The sequence below is a fragment of the Channa argus genome, chromosome 14 (genome assembly GCF_033026475.1).
Source record: "Channa argus isolate prfri chromosome 14, Channa argus male v1.0, whole genome shotgun sequence".
Taxonomy (NCBI): Eukaryota; Metazoa; Chordata; class Actinopteri; order Anabantiformes; family Channidae; genus Channa; species Channa argus.
Window position 1 is genome coordinate 14,131,718 of NC_090210.1, and position 17,853 is coordinate 14,149,570.

The 17,853-nt window shown below is 37.6% G+C and overlaps 1 protein-coding gene across 1 annotated transcript; it reads left to right on the forward strand.

Moving 5' to 3' along the window:
* The first annotated feature begins 2,991 nt into the window (after nt 1–2,991).
* On the forward strand, nt 2,992–9,438 carry cyp7a1 (cytochrome P450, family 7, subfamily A, polypeptide 1). Its single transcript, XM_067475334.1, has 8 exons — nt 2,992–3,361; nt 4,317–4,557; nt 4,691–4,900; nt 5,159–5,353; nt 5,998–6,197; nt 7,268–7,398; nt 7,572–7,750; nt 7,843–9,438. Exons 1-8 carry the CDS (start codon nt 3,279–3,281, stop codon nt 8,143–8,145), a joined length of 1,542 nt encoding a protein of 513 aa, XP_067331435.1. The 5' UTR covers nt 2,992–3,278; the 3' UTR covers nt 8,146–9,438.
* Nucleotides 9,439–17,853: the final 8,415 nt, after the last annotated feature.

Below are 17,853 nucleotides of genomic sequence, written 5' to 3' on the forward strand. Positions count from 1 at the left end.
TCCTTCTTCAGGTCATGTTTTGTTTTCACTGACAAAAGTCTTTGTTTTTAGAGCTGGTCAGATGTTTGCTGACTTCAATTCACATGCTCCATAAAAAATTCACTGGTCAGGTAAAAAGAACAATATTCACCCTCATCAACACTGTTTGGAAAGTCATCTTTCCAAACACTGTGCTGTTGGGGCACTGTGATTTTCTGCTGAAAACAGCAGGAACGGTTCAGAATGAATGAGTTTCATTATCACAAACTTTTCTTTTTCTGTTTTATAACTATAGCAGGCTGAATCAATAGGTTTACGTGCTCATACTCTACATCTTCTTTAGCAAAAAAACAGGATATAACAGAAGTAAATAAGAAGATGATAATACAGTAATAAAGTGCATGATGATTATGTTTTTACAGAGGTAATCAGGCCAAGCACACACACTTTTTTTTATTTGACCAGGTTGTTAATATTTGCTTCCACCACAGTACAGTGGAAGTGAATGGCTCTTACATCATTTATTAATGGCTTAGAAGGAAAAATTGTACACCACTGTTGAAATCTCTGCACTGGCGTCCAGTATCAGCCCACCTCATGTTGAAACACCTGACTCTCGCCAACAGAGTCGTCAACTCAACAGCAATTTCATACCTTAATTACCTCATCCCTGGTCTTCAATCCCTTATGGTCCTTTTACCACAAAGCAAATTATCCCTAGCAAAGATTTTCTACAATGGTCCTACAATGGTTGAACAAGCTACCTAACCCATACACCCAATATTGACAAAGCTGGTAAAGATAAACTCTTTCTCAACTTCGTATGCACTTAAAAATCTTCCTTTCAAAAATGTAGAGACATGAAATTATTTCAAGCAGGTTATTGTGTACTCTTGTTTATTATAATTAAATAAAGAAAACTACTGTACCTGACGTACCGGGCAGAGCATAAGGGAGCATAGCAGAGTGTAGCAGGGTACGGCAGTACAGGGAAGGCTGTGTTAAGCAGAGTAAATTGATTTTGAGTCTGCCCAGCCCTCATTCTCCCTGCTCCTCTGTGCTCTGCTACAGTCCACCAAGCTCTGCCGAGCCCTTAGGTAGTCGGTGTTATTAAATTTCAATAAATTACAATGATCCAAAACTTTAGGAAAAATTATGGCAACAATTTGGTTGGACATCTGTTTAAACCCTAGTGAACAATCTGGTGCCACAAGTCTCCATCATACATGCGTTTGCCAAAACAACAAAAAGAATAGGTGTCTAAAGTGTTTGAAATCTCAAGAGATGTGAGCTCATTATTCTGCTAATATACTGATTATGTTCCTTTAGACACATAAATTAATGGGTTTATGGAACTTGTCGAGCAGGACATTTGTTCAATTTATAATTTAGGTCAAAATAATTGTTGTGAACTGTTGTTTATGTCTGAAGTGGTCCAAAAATAAAATGATTTTAGTGCAACAAGTCAGTGATGACTTGTTTTTTCTTCGAGCACATGATAACAAAACTGTGCTATGATGTGAATAACCTTTTGGTTATATCAAATGACAGGATCTGATGTAATACAAGTAGAAAATAGTAACTTACTCTTTGTCAGTGTCAAAGTGAATCATTTGGTAAGAGGCAACATCACATTGTTTCTTGTTGACTTTCCATTCTGTTATTTCTCAATGCTCAATGACTCATGGAGCCTCTATTTCATCATAGCGCTTTTCATCTCAAAGATCTTTATATGTCAGCAAGTTGAACAGGGCAGCAACTGGCACTCACATTTATGTGATGCTTTCAGCCGAATCCAAGAAAGACAACTGAGCTGACGCTGGATGCATTGGCAAGCAGTTTGAAGACATTGAAGTCCTCTCACAGGAAAGACCCCTTTTGGCTTTAGTGATGCCAGGATTCTCAACTGCTGCCAGCATCAAGTGATTTGGTTAATAACTAAATACCTGGGAACTGTTGACATGGCCATTGGGCTTTGTTATATTGTGCATCTATCCTATATGCTATACTTTACCTAATGTTATCATGTTTACATGTGTGCTAAAATGATGAACATGTATGCATAGAGAAATCTGGTGTGAACCTCAAATTTCTGCACAGTTCTGCCAAAATACTAATTTTTAGGTTTTATTTTGTGGTGGACAGAGGTCATGGGAGCCATAGTGTGAAAAAACACATGATGCATGATCACAGCATAGCCTCAGAGAAGTCAGAGAATCCACGCTGTCCACTGGGGTTATTGTTTATTTTTTAACCAGCCTGCCTTTTAAAATCTTTAACTTTTACAAAAATGTCTTTTCAACCCCTTGACCAAACCTGTAAACTGTAGCCTACACCTTTGTCACTAATATGACATATTTGATATGCCTGTGTTTTTTGTTTGGAGTATTTAATGTCTCCAGGTGTGATCTGTCATCATTGCAACCCACTATCCATCAAACTATGCTGTTTTTACACGTGCTTCAGTTGCTATCCTATAATGCTGTCTTTCTTGATTAGCTAGATTTAGTCTCCACTTGTAGATTAACAAGTCTGGACAGGTTGTTCCCACTCTTGCCTGCACTTATGCATATGCATAATGGGTATAACAGGCAAATGGAGCAGCAGAGACCTTGAATCTATTTACCTTAATGCATTATCATAGCATGGTCCTTCAGGTAACACTGTCCATGGACTCCGGTCAAGGCCATCTCGGTCTCTCTCTCCCTCTCTAACACACACACACATACACACACACACACACACACACACACACACACACACACACACACACACACACACACACACACACACACACACACACACACACACACACACACACACACACACACACAAAATAGTCTAACTATATGTTCAAACAATAATTACAACTAGAACATGTTGTCCTTTTTTTAGCTGGCAAATGCAGAAAAAAATTACCCTCCCCCTTATTTCAGTAAAATTGAACTAATTTCAGATAGGGTAATGATGCTGCCCATGGTTCCACCCTAAGAGACAATGCAGGTATAAAACCTCCCACATCATACTAGGTTGAACCTGCAGCAGTCACTGACACATCCACACAGATCTCTTACACAATTGTCAGTGACAAGCAGGCATTGCATTCATTGTCTGTGGGTTGAAAAACTCCAGCAACCTAGGACAGCATCTTTATAACATATTCTGTCTAAGATTGTTGACATTATTAAAGCAAGCATCGATTAGGTAAAGACAGATCGTGTTTGTGTGGAGTATTTTAAGCTGGTACTGAGCTTCCTGCTGTGCTGGATCTTCCTATCATCCTTATCAACATCATCACTATGATAATAAGCATTGCTCTGATCTGGGCAGTAGTGGTGGGATTCTGCTGCTTTCTATGGCTCGCTGTGGGGACTCGACACAGGTAAGACATGTAGAATGCATTGTATGAGGCATTTCTTACCAATTAAACACCTGCATTTTACTAAGTGTGTCTAGAACAGTATTAATAGAAATCTCCAGACCTTGATTGATTTTATTAGCAGTTTTTGCAATCAGCAACACAACTTATTCCTTGGCATACTGGCATACTTTAAGTGTGTGTGAGTATGTGTGGCTATTTTCAAATCTTTTGCTGTATTTTCAAATAATTAGATGTTTCCTTTATAATAATCAGAGTAGTACAGATTTAGGCTGACAAAATCAAAAGGAAAATATTGTATATTTTACAAAGAATTGTCTTGCTTACACATGTGTCATAATGACATAAAGGCTGGTATGTACTGTAACTACAACATTACTAACTGGTTTGTAATGTTGTGGAAATGTTGTGGTTGTTGGGAGGAACATAGTTCCACTTCAAGAAAAATAGACTCGCTGGAAAGGTCTGAATGAACACTGCCACCATCAGTGGAAAATCAGTAGAGCTTTTTGTTCTTTTTATCTGAGTGGCAAAAGTAGGGTTGTTACAAAAATAAGGGAGGAAAAAGGTCCTGGTTGGACCAATCTTATTGCATTTACATGGTCAACAATGACATTGCAGTTGCATGGTCAACACCCTACAATAGGCCATAGGGCTGCCTGGTGGACTAAAGGCACCATGAGCCACAATGACTCTGGTGGGAATCCAGCCAGGGCCTTTATTCTATTTCATTCTCTTTTTTTCCCTATGGATCCTTCCTGTTATGTGTTCCATTATTATGCAGTAAATGCTAAACAAACTACTGATAAATAGCAAGTAAGTAGCAAACTGAGCAAAAAAGATTCAATAATTTCTCCAGACAAACAACTGAGCCCTAATCTAGAAAATATTTTGAACAAACAGGTTGTTTAGACTGACTGAATATTGTCCGGTAAATCTTTCTTGTTGATGCTTATAGGCAACATGGTGAGCCTGCAGTGGAAAATGGCTTAATTCCCTACCTGGGCTGTGCTTTGCAGTTTGGGGCTAACCCGCTCCAGTTCCTCCGTAGCCGGCAAAAGAAGTATGGCCATATTTTCACTTGCAAGATCGCAGGCCAGTACATCCATTTCCTGTGTGACCCTTTCTCTTATCATTCAGTGATAAGACAGGGGAGACACCTTGATTGGAGGAAGTTCCACTTTACTACTTCTGTCAAGGTAATATTCTTTTATTTGATCCGCTATTATTTATACTATGTACTGAATGTAATCTTTTAATGGAGCTTTTTCATGCTCTTATTGATACTTATTCATACAGTGTTTCTAAACCTCCTTTTTTTTCTCTCACCAGGCATTTGGTCATGACAGTTTTGATCCACGCCATGGTTACACCACGGAAAACCTCCACCAAACCTTTCTGAAGACTCTGCAAGGTGAGGCTCTACCCTCCCTAATAGAGACTATGATGGGCCACCTCCAGGACGTCATGCTAAGATCAGACACACTCAGCCCGAGCAAGGACCAGTGGGAGGTGGATGGCATCTTTGCTTTCTGCTACAAGGTCAGTATTTACACTTTCAAGGGGAAGCATACAAAAGAACTGAAGACAATGAATGATTTAGTTTGCAGTTGGGCACAGGACTTAACAATGGATAATGTGCCTAGTGTGTATTAGACTGACTCAAAAAAAAACTAGCAGTGAAGTTGGAATCTGTATATTTAGTTTCCATTTCCATAGCCACTATGCCCTGCATTGTACATGAAAAGATTTTTTTCTTAACAGTCATTACAAAGTTCTGTCTGTCCTTCTGCCCTTCAGGTGATGTTTGAATCTGGCTACCTGACCCTGTTTGGTAAAGAGTTCGGTGACGATAAGTGTCATGCAAGGCAGGCGGCTCAAAAGGCCTTGGTGCTTAATGCTTTGGAGAACTTCAAAGAGTTTGACAAGATCTTCCCAGCATTAGTTGCTGGGCTTCCCATCCATGTCTTCAAAAGTGCCTACAGTGCCAGAGAGGTTAGTATTGCTTTTCTCCAACTATAGAACCATATAAGAGTAAGTGAACCCCTTGGAAATTATTTTGCATTACTGTAAAGAGTCACTCCATAGACTAGAGTGTAAAAGTCTATAAATGGAGAAATAATGTCGCTACTCTTCTGACAATTTTTAACCTGTGTACGTGTCATGATTTGGGGCCTCTGCTTTTGAACAGCCTAACATTATCGAGAGTCACAACCCAGACCTTAACCAAGTAGAGATGCCATTAATGAGCTCAAGAGAATTGTTCACACCAGATATTCCGAGATTATGGCTGAGCAGATGGAGTTTTGTAATTATGACTGGTCATAAATCCTCCCTGAATCAATGATGGATGATTGACAAGATATTACATTTACAGAACTATGATTATTTAATTGATATGTTCATTATGAGCACAAATTTTGTAATCGGACAAATGATCTGCTGTAGCGACCCTGAACTCACGTGATAACCCGAAAGGACTAAAGAATAAAAACATTTTGACCAATTACTTAAGAAAACCAGGCCATTCAAGGGTTCTTTTACTTTTTGTTGCCATGGTAAAAGATGATATTAGCAGTATATGTTACCTAACAGAAAGAGGTGTACTGTAAATGAATGGATTCATTTCAAATGTCTAGAACCTAGCCAGGACCATGCATGCTGAAAACCTATCCAAGAGGAAGAACGTGTCTGATCTGATCTCTATGAGGATGATCCTGAATGATTCCTTATCTACCTTCAACGACGTGAGCAAGGCTAGGACCCATGTCGCTCTGCTTTGGGCTTCACAGGCTAACACCTTGCCTGCTACCTTCTGGAGTCTCTTTTATATGATCAGGTACACTAAAACCTTCTCTTTTTTATTGTCTTGTCAGGGATTTCAGGAAATGAAGTAGATGCCACAATCGATGGCTTAATTTCAAGAAAGTTATGAGTTCTTCTCTGTTTTCTATACTAATGATTTGGAATTAAATCATAGATCACACATTTATTGTGACTTAGATCAGCTGCTGATTCAAGTTTATAAGGGTGCAAAAAGCCATAGCTCAAGCTTATGAGTAAAGTTAACATTCACAGTTATAGACATAAGAAGACTGAAGAAGATTTGTAGTTTCTCTAATGGCTCTTTTCCACTGTTAGGAAACCATCAATTGAAGTGTTTTCATCTTGTCAGCTTATTGTCAAGGCAGGATTTGAATAGCCTTGGGCAAGGGTGGTTAATGTTGTTGGCTGGAAATTAGTCATATAAAAGCTTAGACTATATGCAGATACATGCCAAACCCAGTAACCTGTGTAACATACAGTGCTTGTGAAAATATAGTCCGTGTAATTAATATTCAGAGAATCCAGGTTGGTTTGGCAGTTAGATGTACAGTCAACAGGAAGAGCTCTGAGAAAGTAACCTAACAATATCCCACTTTAGCAGCATATTGTTTGAGCCACAAAATATAGATGGAAATGCTTAGTTTTTTTTTTCCTTAGTGCATTGGGTTTAACTAGAACAGATTAACAGAGTTACATAATGGTTTGGCAATGGGGTCTGAACATCTCAGCTGGGTCCACATTAACAGGCAGAGAACTGAGATGTAGCAATATGCTGCAATTTTGCAATAATTGAATATAATAGTACAGCCAATTGACATTTCAAATTTATTTATTTAATTTCTTAATTTTGTCACTGTGGGAATGCTTATTTGAAAACCACTGTGAGAAAAATGTGTTTGCTGATGCCTGTGGATCAAGTAACGTGTGAAATTCCACTGCAGAAAACGAGACACAGGGTGCCACTGCAAATAAATGCCTGTGTATTCCTGTGTAAAATAATTGAAAAGAAGTTATTCATTATCAATGAGAGACGGTGCATGCTTATCAGTTACGTCACTAACTGGTTCCTATATCTGTGCTCAGGAGTCCTGATGCTATGAAAGCAGCTCGTAAGGAAGTGCAGCAAGTTCTGCAGGACTCTGGTCTGAAGGTCGACCCAAATGACCCCACACTGAATCTGACCAGGGACCAGCTGGGCAACATGCCTGTTTTGGGTAAGATTTCACATAGAAGTTACTTGAATGATAACTAGTGTTAGACTTACATGGACGTACATAACACACACAAAAAAGACAGTTTTTCCATATACAATTCAGACATATTTTGTTTCAATAAAATGTTAGTAAGCAAACTTCTTTTTGTATCTCTGTTTATTTCCTCCCTATAGACAGCATCATAAAGGAAGCCATGCGCCTTTCCAGTGCTTCCATGAATGTGCGTGTGGCTAAAGAAGACTTCCTGCTTCACCTTGACAATCAAGAGTCTTACCATATAAGGAAAGATGATGTCATTGCCTTATATCCACCCATGCTGCACTACGATCCAGAAATCTATGAGGATCCCTATGTAAGACTCCTCAGTAATTAATACTTAATTAATCTTTCTGTACGAGAAGGAGAAGTCACCTTACTATCTTCCTTTCTCCTTTGACCTTGCAGGAGTACAAGTTTGACCGTTTCCTGGATGACAAGGGTCAGGAGAAAACAACCTTTTACCGCAACGGACGGCGACTACGTTACTTCTACATGCCCTTTGGCTCTGGGGTCACCAAATGTCCTGGCAGATTTTTTGCTGTGTATGAGATCAAACAGTTCCTCACACTCGTGTTATCATATTTTGACATGGAACTATTGGACCCTGCTGTAAAAGTCCCACCTCTCGACCAGTCCCGTGCTGGACTGGGAATTCTCCAGCCAAGCTATGATGTGGATTTCAGGTACAAGCTGAAGTCGAGCCACTAGGCTTTGCCTGCCTCAGGCAGATATACTGAAGGACATATTGTATATAGTACATATTTAACGATGTTAATGAAGGTGTCTTGCTGTATATGTAAATAGAATGATACATTACCGTTGCTTTAATTTGCTGCAGAGGAATTGTAGTATGAAGTATAGTGCCCATTTGGATTGAATCCTTACAAGTATTAAAAGCTTCAGGTAGTCTTGGATTAAACCCTTCATGCGTATTTTAGACCAGGGCTGGCAGACAAGATAAAAGTGTAGAGTAGCATCTTCTTCTGCAAATCAAGGACTGAAGAGACCATATAAGTTTATGTGATTAAATATAAAAGTGTTTCTGCGTCTTTAAGTTTGTAGGCAGCCATTTGTTTTAATATGTTTAACAACTTTGTCACATTTTGTATTGTATGAAGCAGTGAGTCTACATATATATCACTCAAATCACTCATTCTAGGAAAACGTCCAAAATAATTCAAAGTGCACACAACCTGTGTTAACACTGTTGCACTTCTGAAATACTTTCAATTTAATGATTAAACTGTGACTGTCACTGTGACGTGTTCACTTTCTGCATTTTAATAAGAAGCATACAATATTATTCTACTCCATTCCCACTCATTTTCTGCCTTTACCCTGTGGTAGAGGATATTAGGAGTATGCTCCTTCTGGCTTTCTCGCTCTCAAACACTGGTGTCACTGAAGATGTGTCTTTATGTGCGAACTTTTATACATCTACCTTCTCAGTAGCATTAGTGTAACACATAATGCTTAAATACATTTACACATTGCATTGTTTCTCAATCGGTTCAGCAGGCTGAAAAATGTTAACGAAGCAAAAACTCCAGAGCTATGAACTTAATAGGAAACAGTCACATTGAATAAATAAAGGAGTGTTTAATTCAATTAGACACAGTTTGTCTAATAAAGGGTCAATTTGAGTGCTGGTTCAATATCTATTTTCCCTTTTGACATTTTCAAATTGTGAATTGCATAATTAACACACATGACAGTAAAAACAGCTGACAGCATATGGACACACATCCTCACAGAATCACACAATCAAATTAGAAGTTTACATGCTGTGTGAGTAAAGTGCAGGTACAGCCATAAAACTACTGTACATACACAGCTGTTTGACTTTTGTTCTTGGGCTGTCTGAAGGTATTTTCACAGAATGAAAGTGCAAGCTATGTTTGTGAATGCATGCCAGTGTGTGTGTGTGTGTGTGTGTGTGTGTGTGTTTGTGTGTAGTAACGTGCATGCTGTACAAACAGATAATAAATCAATACATTTGTACATCTGTCTGTGTGCTATGTTGTCTCTGTCTCTACGTTTAAATTCAACAAAAAAAACATTATCTTCCATGAACTTCAGTATTTATTCTGTCTGTGTTTAAACATGTCTAGAAAATCCTGCTGCAATTCATTTCTATCATTACAGTGTTTCTCTTTTCTGATCATTTAATGATCACATTTAGCCTTTGTGTTTTCCACAATGTTGGAAGATAATGTGAATTAGTTTGGCTTAGAAATTTTTCTGATTCCAAAATAAGACATTCTTCAAAGGGTTTGAGATCCACCAGCTAAATATATGCAGATGATATTAGTATTTCTCATTGTATTTATAACCATCTAGATACACATTTAAGTGTGACTAAACACAAGATGAAGATCCTGCTTGTGCTGCTGGATTTAAGAATACATGCTGCAGGCTTTGTTCATACACTCTTCAGTGCAAGAGTCAAAACAAATTGTATATATCTATATACAGCAGTATGTGCAGCTGGGTGTGGTCGAGAGTACAATAAACCACATGCAGGAATGCTTCATAAACAAGTTTTACTGTGGCCTTTTCTTTTTTGCTTGCATGATATTAACCATGTCGCCACCTTTTTAGTTTTAAAAGTCCCTGTGGACATTGCTATAAGAAAACTGAAACTTTTTTTTTCTCTGAGTGTGTGTGTTTAGATATGTTGATGACTAAAGAACATTTTTTAACCATGCTGTTATTATACAGACATAATGCTTACAATCTAAAAGTAAGGTCAAGTTATTTTGCAGAGGCATTCTGAAAATCAAAAAATATGTCTTGTAGGATTTAGTGGAGACCAAACACAGGAATAAAGACAAGTAAATATTGCCTAAAAAGTCTAATAATAATTGTGCTTTCTTCCTACTATAGTGTAGGAGACTAAATAGATTTGGTTAATCTAAATATATTCAACCAGCATTAGCTCCACAGAGCTGATTTCACTGTATTTAACCTTCAGTAATCCTGTTGGCCTGCAGTAACCTCTGCAGCTAATTGTTTTATGATCCCTCTTTTCCAAGGTATGAGCATTTACTTTGCACTAAAAATGTTCAGAATATGTCCAAAGTAAACAGGACATTTATATAGCAGTATTTAGTATTTCTATGCAAATGTGTTTCAATATATCCTCATCATTGATACAAGTGAACAAAAAACAATATGTGTTATCCAAGATGATAAATGTTTCTAAAGAGCTGAAGAATGTGTCATGTGTGCACATATGTAAATCATACCATGCATGCACTAATCTCTTGTGAGAATGTTTTTGATATTCACACAAGCAATAAATTATGTTTGCTGTTGGAGGTTTTGAAATTGGCCAAACTTTAATTTGCCAAACTTAAGACCTCTTCCTATTAGTGCTCATGATTGACTACAGCTTGTGGCTTCTCTGTGCCAACATTAAAAGGGTTTGTTTGACACCAAAGTCCAAGGGGTTAAGTGCAAATCTGAGGAAGAGGAGGTTTCTAAACAACTGCAGATCATCAGTTCAAACTACTGTAAATACATTCAAGTTTTTGGTCTGGAATAAGGCCCAAACCTTCTCACTCAGATGAGAGGACATTTGTTGGTCTGTAATAAATTGGTTACTGCTGGAACACCAGTGTCACTGTTTACAGTTAAGAACGTTTTACATCATATAGGACCAAAAGGTTGCTGTCCAAGAAGGAAAATCAACGCCTTAAAGCTTAACTAAAGTTTTTAAGTAACAGCAGAGACAAAGAAAATGTTTTCTCGGGGAACGTTTTATGGTCAGATGAGACACAGATTGAGTGTGAGGTCAAAATGGTACCTAGTGTAAATTATAGTCGTGGCAGCATCTTGCTTTTAAGCTTTTTTGCTGTATGTTATTGGACCTGTTCCGCAAACCCATTAAATTTCATTCTTACCAATTGTGTCAAGAAGAGTTGTCAAATACCAAACTGTCAGAGTTTTTTTTTTTCAGAAACCTGTTGACTTCTTGCTGATACTAAGTATAAACTAAAGGTCAAACTTGTAAAAAGGGACATTTCACCAAATGTTAGGTGTGTTGTATGTGTAGTGTAGTGGTGTAGTGGTTTTGTATGTATACTTTTGAGCCTTGAGTATCAAATTCTTGTTTTTTTTTTTTAATAAAGAATTGGGTTGTAGACCATTTTAGTCACGTCTATGATAAGTATACGTACAATATTTTCACAATAGTATATGGTGTTGATTACACAGTGGAGATAATAATGCTATTTGATATGCAAATTGCGTAGACTCATCGCTCATGTTCAGACTCAAAAGCCAATCCCCACAGATCTTCTGTTGGATGTGGTTTTACTGTGGGTTTAATGTTACAAAGGTGGTTACAATGGAGTGATTATAGAGGGTTAGGTTAAGCCTCAAGAAAATTATTTTAAGACAATACAAGTATTGTAATACTTTGTGTATGTGAATGCCTTGTTACCTGAATGAAACAAAATAAAAGATCAAACACAGCAACAGCCTTGTGAAAAAATATGATTCCTTGCTGATTTCTTCTCTTTTGTGTGTATCTCTTGTTATACAATTTCAGATTTTTAAACAAAATTTAACAGAAAACAAAAGGCAAACTGAGCAAACAAAAAATACAAGTTTTAAATGATGAGTGTATTTATTGAAGCAAAAAGGAGATGCTTAAGAGACACCAGGCATGGTTGTAACATTGTGAGAATAAAGCCAGTATTTCCTCTAGTCAGGGTTAAAATAGGAATCATATGATCATTTCTGTATGTGCCCACTTCCTTCCTGATCCCACATGGTGGTTGCCAGGGATTACAACAAAAACATGCAGATTCTATAGAGATGATTTTAACATAATAAAGGTCTTTCTTTTACCAAGTATTTGAACTATTGGCCATAAAATCCCATGACTTATAATAGATTAATCTGTTCCTCACAGCAGTACTGGAGGCTAAAGTTATGCCATCTTAAGTAATTATAGTGTTAGACAGCATATTTCTCATATTTTTAGGCCCAAATACAATAATTTTAATTTTCTCTTAATTTAGCAGTAGGGAATTATAGCACACCCAGGCTTTTATGTCTTTTTGGCATGTTTAAAGATTGACTAATTGTCAATTTTAAAGCTTTGTGAGATCCCTGAAGTCTTCACACTGACAATATTAGGCCAAGATTGTGGAGCTGCCTCTTGACTAAATCATCTGGTGTGTGAAGTTTTAGGATGAAAATAATCAAATTAGCATTTGTTTAATCTATCGTTACAGTATGTCTGCAGTCTCCGTCATTATGAAAAATCCGTTAAGATTTCCCAAACCTCTACTTGCCATTTGGTATCACTCAAACAGCAACAGCACCTGTCTTCTATGAAACTCTCTTTGAAACATATGGCATGTGGCCTCAGTTGTACTTGTTTTATTTAACTGTTACAACATACAACAGCCAAACACAATGGATCTAACATCTGTGATATTCTTGCAGACATCATAATTTCTGCCATTTGTAGCAGACACAGCAGACATGAGTACTTAGTATAAAAGTTTGAGCCAAAGTTTTTTAACTTTTATAGTTTAAAAATTCAATGAGCTACAGCTTGTGAAGTAAAAAGTGTTACTATCATACCCAGTCTCCCATACTGTACGTGTTAACCCAATTTACATGACGTGAGGTTTTTGTGATATCAGTTACCTACCTATTAATTAATCAAAGCCCATTATTATAATTGATTCTACTTTGCCAACAGCAAACAAAGTCCTGGGGGCTTGAAGAGATAATCACAGTGAAAGCATATGAGCAATGACCCAATATAACTTGATAAGAGGTTACTGCAGGTCAAAACTGCATGATTCCTTTCTCTAAAATAGATATGGTTGCAGATATTGTTATGATACTGCAAAGCATAAGATGACTTCATGCTTTAAAGTGTGTTATTTGGAGTAATTGTTTATGACCACATCTGACTCACACTAGCTCATCGTAAAACCACTGTTTGTGTGATACATGTCAAAGAGTGGTGTCGTGATAAATCAGGGTATAAATGTAAATTATTGTGGTTACTGTGATAATACAGAGTCAAATGAGAAAGGATGTTCCTTTTAAAAATGGAAACACATTCAATATAGCCTTTGTCTTCAACTACTGTGAGTGAAACAGATGGACATGATAGTAGCTGTGAAAATCCCCCTTCCTCACTGTCACCTCTATACAAACATTGTGCATGCACAAACATTTCGCTGAGAAATATCTGATTGAACTGGAAAAGCCTCCACATGTGACCCTCAGACACCGTGGTTGAGAGGTTCCTACTGGTCAAATACAGGAGAAACTGAACCCATTCACTGTATAGAAGCGAATATAGAGCCACTTAACCCTTAGTATTAGAAAATAACATTATTAACACATAAATAACATATTTGCTCCAATCCCCACACAGAAACTGACACCAACAATGAAATGCCTTTACTCATGTTTCCTGTCTCTCACTCTCTAACCTGACTCTACTTGTTCAGCTGTGTTAGAGAGCTCTTTGTTAGCCAGACTCATTTTTCTAGCATGGGACATCCATCTTAATTTCAAAAAGCATGGTGAAGAACGTTTCCCCAGAAACTGATACTGTTACTGTAACTCACAGAGCTCTGAAGCAGGCCATTCAACTACCCTCAGTCTTACTAGTTACTTACTAGTACATGAAATGGACTAAAACATTATACATGGTATTGTACATGCAATTTACAGTTTACACTCAGGTTGGTCGTGATAAAGCATCAGCTGAGATGGACAGGCAGACTATTTAACCTATCACAGTACATGTGTACAGTGTTCAGACCCCTTTTACCATTTTTCTGTTTTTTGTGTTGCAGCCTGATACAGTTGTTCAAATTAACTTTTCATTAATATATGCTCAGTACCCTATAATGACAAAGTAAAAATAGAGTTTAGTCCTAATCCTTTTTGTCTTTACTCCTGCATAGCTGTATATCATCAATACTATCCTCCGTGTGCTGCTCTCTCCTGACATTCCACATGCAACAGTGCCAAGGTGCACCCCGTCGGCTTCAGCATTATAGCATTGTTGTGATCACACTTAATGGCTAAAGATCATGGCTTTCAGGCACTATCTCTTTATATCTTTTTCTAATGTATATCTGAGGCAGTCACAAAGCAGCACTTTATACAGTATGTGTGTCTCCAGTGTGTGTGCGAGAGGCAGAGGTGGGTAGAGTAGCTAAAAGTTGTACTCAAGTTAGAGTGGCGTTACTTTAAAGTAATATTATTCAAGTAGAAGTAAAAAGTAGTCATCTAAAAAAGTACTCAACTAGGAGTAAAAAAGTATTGGGTGGAAAAACTACTTAGGTACTAAGTAACTGTTTAATTGTAAAATCTGATTTATTTCTTTAGAAAGGATGCCATCAGACAGACAATAATATAAAATAATGTGCAGATTCTGGTATTTCCAAACAATAAAATCAAAAATGAGTAAAAAAAAGTAACATCTTTACAAAATAACAAATTAAGGCAAAAGAAACAGCAAATTTCCTAATCTTACTTTTACAAAACATAAAGCTTTTGAAACCAATACCTACAGTAGGTAATGTTTATATGTTTGAACAGTGCAAACTACTTCAAGTGACAAGATATGATGTGTACTGAATACCCTCCAAGTGGCACAGCAGGCTCTGCAGATAAAAATAACATTAGAACAAGGCAGCTTGTGTGAAGCTGTGAAGGTTAGCAGTACAAAGGAGCCCTGCATGACCAAAAGGTCTCTCGCTGGCTGCAGATGCAGGGAGACCTGTGTTGGCTTTAAGTGACAGCTTCTTGATGTGAGGAAAGAGGTGGACTTTCATTTTCTGTGGGAATTTATTAGTTTCTGGATACGTCTTCATTTTGTTCAGATGCACCCTCTGTCTACAGAAAAAATATCACGCTTTGAGGCTACAGGGGATTGATCCAAATACATCCATTATCACACATTCAGTTCCATTTGCTAAAGGTAATTTAATTAAAGTAGGAATTGTTGTGACTATTTTGGCTGGTTGAGAAATGCAGAAGTGTGAAAAAGATCTACAGGTACAGTACTTGGGCTTTGACTGATGACATTTCACAAGTCTGCGAGAATCTTTTTGTTTGTTTTGGCGCACACAGAAGACAACGCATTCTATCCTCTTCAGTTTTATCCACTGGCGGCATCTCTGGCAAAAAGATATCTTGCGAGAAATCAGCTTCCTGTTGCAGTGGCAGAGTAACCTGATTTCTCCTCCACCTCAGACCTATTTTGGAAGCCTGGTTCACAGATTTTAACTGTATAGTGACAGAAAACACTCTTGGATTTTTTTGTTTTTGTCTGTGTTCGTGTCTCAGCAGAGTTACAGAACAGGGTGAGAGAAAGGGAAAAAAGGGGGAGAAATGCAACTGATCCAAAACAGGAACTGAATTTTAAGGAAATCACCAGGGTAAAGTTACTTATGTAGACTTCTGCAATTTAAGTGAGACTGCATCACCATGTGAATGATCTCTCCTTTCATTCAGTTGCATGTTCCTGTCAGCAGCCTTTTGTTACACACATGTTCAGTTGGAGAAAACAGTTTCAGGGGCATGAGTAAAATATGAACTGTTAATCCTGTATATTTCATTTTGAATAAAAAAACTACTGGACTGTAAATTAATAGACTTTCTACAATACAAACAGTGCAAAATCTACCAGGTACTTGTTGTATTCAACATTAAATGTTTAACTCCACATGATAACAAATATTATCTGTACAACTCAATGATAAAATTAAAGTGAAAACATTTTTAAACATTTTGAATATCCTGTTTGTAGTGGCAGTAAAGTTCAAATCCAAATTTGTCAGAAGCTTAACAATTATCACTCTAGAGCAGGGAACCATGATCTCCTCTCTGCTGTGATAAGCTCCTTTGTTTTGTTGATGATACAGTCGTTGTCGTCATGGTGGCACGAGGTCATGGCTGGAACCACTTCTCTGTACAGTAGGTTATCTAATAATGGGGGGCGGCTTTGGCTTAGATGGTAAAGTTCACATATTGCAGGGTCTGTGATTTAATGCTCAGCTTTTACTGGCCATACGTGCTGCCCGCAACAGTTTTATCAGCAAACTGAATTATGATTTCAGAGCTCCACATGAGCACACAGGCTCCTTGGGTTTGATGTCCTTCTCTGCTGTCACACCTTCCTACTCTTCCTAAGAAATCACAAGGGAGACATACTTTAATCCATCCAAACTTATGTTCGTTGGAAGTACGGGCTTTGCTTCATTTCATTGACCAAACAGACATGGAACAGATTGTTATGTAAATGCAGAATATTTCAGAATATTTAAGTGTGTCTTCAACAATCAAGTGCCCATATGAACACAGAAGCATGTTTTACTTGCATTGTTAAGTCATGTGATAGTTGTAGCTGTAATGTAGCTGTATACTCTGTGTTACAAAAAGTCAATAGAGTGCATTCATAGAGGAAGGAGTCTTCTTGTTATCATGTCAGAACCAATTGGGTCTCTCAGTAGTATATTAACAACAACTGTGCATATGCCCCTAGGTTAGGGGCAAGGATTCCACATTCAGGATGAACAGAAACTAAGATTGTGGATACTAATCAAGAATCTCAGGGCCTGCACAGACAGGGCCAGCTAAAGACACACTGAGATACAATAAATTCTGGCAGCATCTACAGCACTTAAAACTAACATTTCCGCCATTCGTCTTGCTGCTCTTTAATTTTATCTCTCCACTTTCCACTCAATCCAACCAGTCAAAGCAGATGGCACCCACCCTGAACCTGGATTTGCTGGAGGTTTCTTTCAATAAAGGGAGTTTCTATAGTTATTGGTTTTAACTGTAGGAAGACTACAGTTGAAACGTGGTGACACATTTTTTCTAATCCAATTTGAGATCAATCATTTTAATTACACAACAGGAAAAAACATCTCTTTATGTGCTCCAGTTAATTTGCTTTTCCACAGAATTTCTTTAGACAGCCACAATAGAAAGAGCTGGATTGTGTTTAGTGCCATTTCCATTTTTCAATGTAACATTTAATAGGTCAATTAAAGAGATAAGCATTTCATGCTAAAATCTGACCCCAAACCACTATTCCCATTACTGTTCCAAGCAAAGAATGATACCTGTAAATATTTAGGCTTTCAGGAATTACACCGTCTCTGGCAGTGGGTCACTCTCTCTTTTATGTTGAGATTAGATAAGTAATGACATGTGAGGAAATACTGTACACCTGGAGGCTATTTTGGGGAGACAAATAAGAAGTTGCTATAAAGCAAAACTAAACAGGCTGCAAGGCAGCAAATGAAGGGTGCCAACAATGACACCCGCATACTATGGAATTTCAATCTAACTCAAAATGTTCCACAACAAAGAAAATGTTGGCATGGAAAAAAACTGTGATTTAACTAACTTTAC

Excerpts from the sequence above, each read along its gene's own strand:
- cyp7a1 (XM_067475334.1), top strand. The coding sequence starts at position 3,279 with ATGATAATAAGCATTGCTCTGATCTGGGCAGTAGTGGTGGGATTCTGC. Across the intron at positions 3,362-4,316 it reads GCTGTGGGGACTCGACACAG|GCAACATGGTGAGCCTGCAG; the intron begins GTAAGACATGTA and ends TGATGCTTATAG. Across the intron at positions 4,558-4,690 it reads ACTTTACTACTTCTGTCAAG|GCATTTGGTCATGACAGTTT; the intron begins GTAATATTCTTT and ends TTCTCTCACCAG.